Consider the following 8,597-nt stretch of genomic DNA (forward strand, 5'->3'; position numbering starts at 1 on the left):
GCGGGTCATGTTCAATATTCCAGTTCCTCCAGCGATAACGGCTCATAGCTAAGTGCTTCTGGTCTGGCTTGGGTGGCAAGATGGTTGTCCCGATATCCTATCACTCCCTCCCATATGTCAGGCTCTGAGCTTGACTTTTTGTTTCCACTGGCTGCCACAGCACTCTCCATGTAGCTATGGCAATGGAGGCTGTCTTAAACTGAAAATAGTGCGGTGTAAAAAGAAAGGAAATTTTAACAGTGTTATTAAACTTCACTAATGTTACGCTGGAGAGCGCTACAGCCAAAACACAACTTGGTCTCCACAATTATTATGCCGATGTGGCTCAGTGCCTGAAACTACAATTTAAGACACATGCATAACATAAGCAACACACTCTCACACATAATCATGTGCTGTGTTTGGCACTTTGAGGATCGGGCACACCCAAACCAATGGAAGACCACACACATGTGCACACACCCAGACATATTGTCTATGAACCTGTTCACAGTTGAATACCAATGCCAGTGGCCATCAGTGAAAACCGGTAGAAGTTCAGTCAAGCCAATGTAAGTAGCAGAAGTAAGTTTCATTTGAGTTGACTCTACATGGACTTAGTGTGCCCTCCCAGCTCTAGAATCCAAAATAAATGTACATTATGTTGATCTTTTGACTCTTGGCACCAGTGTTGGATGGTGACAAATTGTTTGGTGTCATTTCCTGTCTGAATAACTGAATGTGTATGAGACAGTGCTGGGTGGAGCAGTTAGTTTGCCATGTAGATGATGTCAAACCACTTTATAATACAGTGTAATAAAGAGATGGAGGCTAAAATAGTATATTAGGCAACTTGACGCCTTGGTGTTTTTATGTATGTTAGAATTTAAAGAGAATGTGTTTTAGGAAACACATCTATATCTTGGTCATAAAACACAAAGCTGTCTAAAAATGGGTGTTCCATCACATCACATTTACATATATAGTAGATGTCTTAAAGGTACAGTAGCTTATTTACTTAGCTTATTTAATTTTAACTTCGCAAAATAATTTTTTTTCACTTTATTAGGATAGGACAGTGTAGGGCAAACAGGAAGTGAAGTGAGTGAGAGAGAGAGGGGGACGGGATCGGCCCTCAAGATGGGATTTGAACTCGGGACGCCCGTAAGACCTTCGTTGATCTTCGGAACACAAATCAAGATATTTTTGATGAAATCGTAGCTTCATAAAATTAACGTTGAACCCCTGAAGTCACGTGGACTATTTTATCGATGTCCTTACTTCCTTGAACATGGTGGTTGTGTTGCTGTCTATTGAGGGTCAGAAAGCTTATGGCTTTCATCAAACATGTCTTAATTTGTGTTCTGAAGATGAACGAAGGTCTTACGGGTTTGTAACGACATGAGGGTGAGTAATTAATGAAAGAATTTTAATTTCCGGATGAACTATTTCTTTAATCCTTCCCCCAGTTAGTGGAACCACAATAAGGTTAGCACACACACACAGGCTTAGACAAACACGCGAAACAGCTTCCTGGTGCTGACTGGGCATTCAAACACAATAGAGCGAGTTTGCTGTGGAAGAACACTTTCAGACAGAGGGCCATGACACAGGAAGCACTCACCCCGTGACACGGGTTCATTGGCAGCCTGTGATTACAGGTCAGAGGTTGTAGTGCATCAAGAAGCCTATTGTGAGAGACAACTCTCGAGTCATGCTGGACAGTATAACTAAATGCAGGCCTGCAGCTGATGCCATATGTGATAACACATAATTACACAAAAATTCCAGATATGGAGACATTTGGCTATTATCAGATGCTCTGTCTTGGATCAGCCCTGTCAATGTAAAACAAAATTCTTTTGTGTATATTATAATTGCCATAATTAAATGAAATGTCTGTTTACATTAAGTGCAAATAACCCGCCTTGTTGGCAGTTGGGCTAGTCAACATTACAAAAGACGCCAGCTGAATAACATCTTCAATGGTGTAGGCGGTAAAGTGCGTAGCGTAGTTGACACGATTGACCCGAGTTCGAATCCGCTCATTCTTCTCCCTTTTCACATCACATATCAGATCAGAAAGGCATTTATTATCAATGAAATTAAGGAAATAATTTATTGTCCAATAAGGTGAGATCCATTTAATAATCTAAATAAAAATTATCATTTACACTCAATACGTTATTATTGCATACTGTTTTATAATGTAGTACAATACCCTTACACTATAGCATAATTATTATTCTTGCAAAGAAAATGCTATTTTTACACAGTGAAAATATAATATATTAGTGTAAATAGCTATATAATAAATATCTATTGCTATTTGCACTTTAGTTTTTTTTTTCTATAAAACTTGCTCACGTTTTTTAGCATTATATACACCAATATGCATTATTTATATAACAAAATATCAAACAAGGTGGCATTTATTTTAAAGAAATGTACTACAAGTGCATTTTTCAAGCGACGTTTTTCACAAAAAAAAATAAAAATGCAACTCTTGCAGAAGGTTCAAATGCTCACTGATGCTTCAGAAGGAAAAATGATGCATTAAAAGATGGGGGCTGAAAACTTTTGAACTTGAATATCAGGGTAAATTTAACTCATTTTGTCTTCTGGGAAACATGTAAGTATCTTCTGTAGCTTCTGAAGGGCAGTACTAAATGAAAAAAATATGATATTTAGGCAAAATAAGAAAAATGTACACATCTTTATTCTGTTCAAAAGTTTTCATCTCTTAATGCATTGTGTTTTCTTCTAAAGCATCAGTGAGCATTTGAACCTTCTGTAATAGTTGCATATCCCTCAGTGTGAAAAGATGGATCTCAAAATCATACAGTCATTGTTGGAAAGGGTTCAAATACACAAAAATGTTGAAAAACCAAAGAATTAGTGGGACCTGAAGGATTTTTCTGAAGAACAGCAGGCAGGGACAAGGGACTCAGATGTGGATCATTCAGGTAACAACACGGTATGAAGAATCAGGCGTATGTAAACTTTTGAATAGGGTAATTTTTATAAATTCAACTATTATTTGTAAACATCTTTTGGGTGAAAAATCTTATTTAGATCAGTACTAAATAAAAAATAACATGCATTTTGTATGATCTCTCTTATTTTGGTAAAATAATTAACAATTTGCAGATTCTGCAAGTTGTATGTAAACTTTTGACTTCCATGAAATCCTTCAAAATTGCAAACAATCTTTCTGGATCCAGTTTCCTGATGTCATTCCATCGCAGTGTGAAGGTCACTCTGGAAATGTCATGATCTTTCTGGTGTACTTTCACTCATACAGGCCGAAGACGGTCACAGGAGGCCCTATAGGATGAACTCATCCGCTGTAACCTTTGGATAAAGCTCTCTTTGTATGCGAGCACAACGTCTTTCACTGAAAGGATATGCAAGAAACAGCTGCTGGAAAGATGATTCCAGAACTCTAATGGCTTTCTGTTCACTTTGTATCTCCTTCCACACACACACACTTTCAAACCTGTTGATAGTCACAGCTTTACCAAATGGGAAATCCCTTTTTTTAAACTCAGTGTGTAAGTCTGTATGCGCTTTTTCTTCCCCCTTGGCATCGACCAAGGGCAGTACGCTGCTCCGGGGTGCCGTGGCTGACAGCAGCTCCTGCAACGTGTCAGGACAATTTAGCTGTTAGCTACCCCAAACACTGCTCTCTTTTCCTGTCACACACTGGCCCCATACTCTTCACACGCTCATAAATAGCGTGTGTTTACGCTTTGGCAGGCTTTCTGGAATCGGTGATTCCACGCCGCTGCCGTCCAGCTCAGCTGTTCTGCATGCTTCAGTAACATTCATGCTGTACAGAAGGCTAAATATCCCGTAGGCCTCTCCTATGCCCGCATTGCCGTGAAAGCATCCCGTCTTTGGCATGAAAGGCCCGTGACTCAGACTTGTATATTTTCAGCTCTTTGTAAGTTCGCCTAGTCTAATGCCAAGGGCACACTTCCTCTCTTCCCCTCCCCGGTTTCCTGTTTTGCCAGTGATGTCATTAGGACGTAAAGAGAGGGCTGTCGGGCATCTTTCCTTGACAACAAAGTTCTTCCCACGCCAAGTGGTACCATTAATACTGACCCCAGTCCCTCGCAGTCAAGACCGAGACAAAAGAGCTGAGGGGTTTCCTCTTTATCTTTAGTACTGACTCAATGTTTTTAAAGGCGTGTGGTGTAAGTTGGCCGCTCTTATCAGTGCGTGACCTCATACACATCCGTATGTCACAGACAATGGATTGCCAGCCTTTATATTATCTGACATATTACTCATTGTGACCAGCCGAACATGCAACAGTGCTTCTGAATAACCATAGTAGGGCCATGCTGAATAATTTGTTGGTTACTTATTCATGATGCTTTCTCAGACTAGTTGCTGTTGCAGTTGCTCATCCCCTGTTAAGGCATTTTTGAAGTTTATAGGTATCTTTGGGATTTCTATCACTTAATTGAACTAAATTCATAAGACCTTTGTAAAATTCCAATTCAATTCTTGAATTTGAATTAAATTTGAATTGCAGTAACAAATGGGATCTGGAATTGCAACTTGAGTTAAATGAAGTAAAATGAATACATTAACCAAAAAAAAAAAAAAAAAAAAAAAATGTAGAATAAAAAAAGATTCACTTTGAAAAAAAAATCTTTTGAAAATGTATATAACAAATAAAAATAAAAAGTATTGAAGTTTAAAGGTATTGTTGACCTTTACTATTGACTATTAAAATGTTAGTTTCTAAAAGATTTAGTTGATATAAATTATATTTTTTAGTGTTTTAATATACACTACTTTTCAAAAGTTTTGGCTGATTTTTTTTTTTTTTTTATAATTTATTTCAAAGAAAAAAATTGTAAAAAGAAAAAACAAAACAAAACTTTTACTCATTATAAAAAATGTCCTCCTAAAATGTTTAATAATGTAATTTCTTGATGTAATTTTTTTTTTTTTTTTAGTTTTAATACTAAGTTTATTACTATTAGCTATTAAAATGTTAATTCCTGAAACAAATGTATTGATATAATATATTTCTTAGTGTTTTAATATATACAGTACTTTCTTTTAAAATTTTAAAACTTATTTTTGTTGCCAAAGATGCATTAAAAAAAAAAAAAAAAAAAAAAAAAGTTTACATTAGTTATAAAAATGTCTTCCTAAAAATGTTTAATATTAGGTCTTACTGACTATTGCTATTAACTATTAAAATGTAGATTTAAAAAATATAAATAATATAAATTATTTATGATATAAATAATATATTTCTTAGTGTTTTAATATCCACTACTTTTCAAAAGATGCGTTAAATTAATCAAAAAAACTTTTACAAAAATGTCTTCCTAAAAATATTTAATAATATATGAGTTTAAAGATCTTATTGGCTATTAAAATGTACATTTCTAAAAAAAAAAAAAAAAAAAAAAAAAAAAAAAAATTACATGATATAAATAATATATTTCTTAGTGTTTTAATATACACTACTTTTCAAAAGTTTGGGATCAGTAAGATTTTATTTTTTTATTTTTTTAGAAATTATTTTTTTTCTGAAGATGCATTAAATGAATCATAAGTGACTGTAAAAACTTTTACATTTGTTAGGAATGTCTTCCTAATTTTATTTAATAGTCAGTTTCTTAAAATAAAACATACAATGTTACAATATTATTGTTTTTATTGTATTTTTATTCTTCAACCCCAGTCTTTTGAATATATGAATTTAATACATTCTTTCTAAATAGAATTTAATAAATACATACCATTTTATAAACAAGAATAGAAGAAAACTTTTGAGTTTATCTGAAAAATAAAGCAGTCAATTCATTTTGCTGTCATTCTCAAAATTTCAATTCAGTTTCCTGTGATTTGTGGCCACTTTGGTTTAAATTTATGATTTTAAAACAAGCTAATTCTCGTTCAACCCTTTTTTTATGTACTATTATCATATTCTGCTGTTACTGTGACTTGATTTGCATCCTGAAAAGAGTTTGATTCTCAAATAATCTAATGTTTTTTCTCTCTCTCTTTCCTCTTCTAGGCCTTTTACGTATCGGACCTCTTCAAACCCAAAGCCAAGACTGCCACTCCGCCTCCCTCGCCAATCAAGAAAGAGCTCCTCCCCTCATCTGACATCATAGAGCGGAACAACCATCACAACATGGTGTAGGAGTGGGGAACCGGAGGCTCCGTTTGCAATCACCCCATCCCTCACCTCCCCCCGAATCCCCTGAAAAAACCAGAACAGCCACCTGTGACAGAGGAGCAACGGCCTAGCTGACACCTCCTCTCTCTCATCTGACAGTAGAATGTAGGGACAGGACAGAGACAATCCTATTGACTCTTACTATAATGACCTCACTATCCTAGAGCCCGATTCGAAAGGCCAAACAGACACAAAGCTAACAAAAAAAGCGAGTTCTCCCTCAAAATACTGCGGAGAATGAATTCAGCTCCACCGACGAAAGCAACACACAGAACGCGTTAACGAACGCCATCGAAGAGAGCGAATGTGAGGCTGGTCACGCGACCGGTGCTTCTCTCTTTCTCGTCTCTGTGGCCTTTCAGTATAGAACAACAAATTCCTTATTAATAGGAATGATTCGTTTTACCTGCGATGTAATTAGCACAGATATATTAACAATATAAAGAAGAATAACTTATAGCACTATATCCAAGTTCATTAAACGTCACCACTCGCTATCTGAGAAGAGTAGCTTCGAAAAGCTTGATAAAGTTTGTATTTACCCGTAAGATCAAAGCTGATCTTAGCTACCCGAACAGTGGCCTAACTTTTGGAGAATGCATTTTAAAGGGTTTTAAATGGTGGGTGGGTGGGTTTACACAACTTTTTTTCTTAGATTAAATAGAGTTTTATTTTAGATAACGATTTCACGGTGGCCGACGCCCACCCCTGCCTGATTCTCGGGGCGTGGCTGAGCCGTGCCGCCTCATTGGCTGATTGGTCAGGGGGCGGAGTTAGATATCGGGGAGGTGTGTCTCGTCACCACGGTCGCCGGGATTGACTCCCAGTGACCGCACTGGCACATTTTTTTGTTTTATTTTTGGAACCGGGAACGAGCTTCTTCCGCTGGCTGGTTTGACCTCTTTCCCTTCCAACTGCATAATCACTCAACTCTAGTTGTGTGTTTTTACCCAGAATGCCACCTGTGCCGAATGCCTGAGTCAAACTGGCCCGAAAAGGGGATGTGGGGTCCCTCGGCAGGACGCTCTGTCCCATTTGTGTGTGTTTGTATGTGTCGCGTGTGTTTCCGCACCCATGTGAAGAAACTTAAGAAAACTGTGGACTTTTTTTTTTTGTTTTCGATATGCCTATCGTGATGATGTCTACTGTCCCCACTAACAACTGTACAGTACTGCCTGATTATTACAGAAAACACATCCATACAACACGACTCAAGCTCCAAATGTGTTGCACATCCCTCCCATTGTATAGTCCGTCCTATCATTTCAACGAACCATTTTCTTTTCTTTCTCAGAAGTATATAAATAATGTATAGATCACTAAAATTTAACTATGTAAGATATTATTTCTGAACATGTTTAGATATATCCACTATGAATCTAAAAAGCAATGTGTCATGACCTGTGTTATTTACAAAGTGCTGCTTTTGAGCATTGATTGACAGATTTTTGTATTTAGGTAACTAAAATATTGTAGATTTGTGATAGTACGTTTTTAATAAGCATTGAATAAAACATACAATTGTATCAAATTCACTATTAGTATTTTTGTATTGTCTCATTTTGTACAAAAGAAATAATAGCAAAATGTTTTTGTTTTGTTTTTTTCTGCTAAATGTATGCTCTAATACATGTGCTTTTAAATAAAAGCTCGTTATAAACAAAAAAAAGTGTTTGGTGTCTTAAAGAATGTTTGCGGTTGAATGCAAATGATTATAACTATGGACAATATGGACAATATGCGGTTAAAAGCCCGTGCATCACTTTCAGGTAAGTTAAATTACATTCATAATCATGTGAAACTTTTTTTGGCTGCTGAAGTTAAAAGATTAGTTCACTTCCAAAACACACAAAAAAAAAATTACTTATAACGTACTCACCCCCTTGTCATCCAAGATGTTCATGTCTTTCTTTCTTCAGACATAAAGAAATAATGTTTAAATGGAGCTTCAAATGGCTCTAAATGATCCCAGCCGAGGAAGAAGGGTCTTATCTAGCGAAACGATCGGTTATTATTATTTTAAATTACAGTTTATATACTTTTTAACCTCAAACGCTCGTCTTGTCTAGCTCAGTGTGCATTATTTTTTTTCGGTCATGACAGTTAGGATGCGTCTAAAAACTCCCATCTTATTTTCTCCTCCAACTTCAAAATCGTCCTACATCGCTGCAGAAGTACCGACCCAGAGTTTACAAAGGGAACATGCAAAGAAGATCAAACACACTCTTCAAAAAAAAAAAAAAAGCGATGTAGGGAGATTTTGAAGTTGGAAGAAAAAATGATACGGGAGTTTTTAGACGTACCCTAACTGTCATAACCGGAATAAACAGTTCACAGTTAGACAAGAGGAGCGTTTGAGGTTAGAAAGTGTATAAAATGTAATTTGTTTTTAGAAAATAGCCGA

General features: G+C 36.2%; 1 protein-coding gene across 2 annotated transcripts in view; it reads left to right on the top strand.

Moving 5' to 3' along the window:
- plpp3 (phospholipid phosphatase 3) overlaps positions 1-7,531 on the top strand; it is a 45,714-nt gene extending 38,183 nt beyond the window's left edge. For both annotated transcript variants that reach the window (XM_051138885.1, XM_051138886.1), the window contains exon 6: positions 6,029-7,531. In XM_051138885.1, the coding sequence (XP_050994842.1) occupies positions 6,029-6,157 (129 nt within the window). In that variant the 3' untranslated portion in view covers positions 6,158-7,531. The remainder of the gene's footprint in view (positions 1-6,028) is intronic.
- Positions 7,532-8,597: the final 1,066 nt, after the last annotated feature.

This window comes from Labeo rohita, chromosome 20 (assembly GCF_022985175.1).
Source record: "Labeo rohita strain BAU-BD-2019 chromosome 20, IGBB_LRoh.1.0, whole genome shotgun sequence".
Taxonomy (NCBI): domain Eukaryota; kingdom Metazoa; phylum Chordata; class Actinopteri; order Cypriniformes; family Cyprinidae; genus Labeo; species Labeo rohita.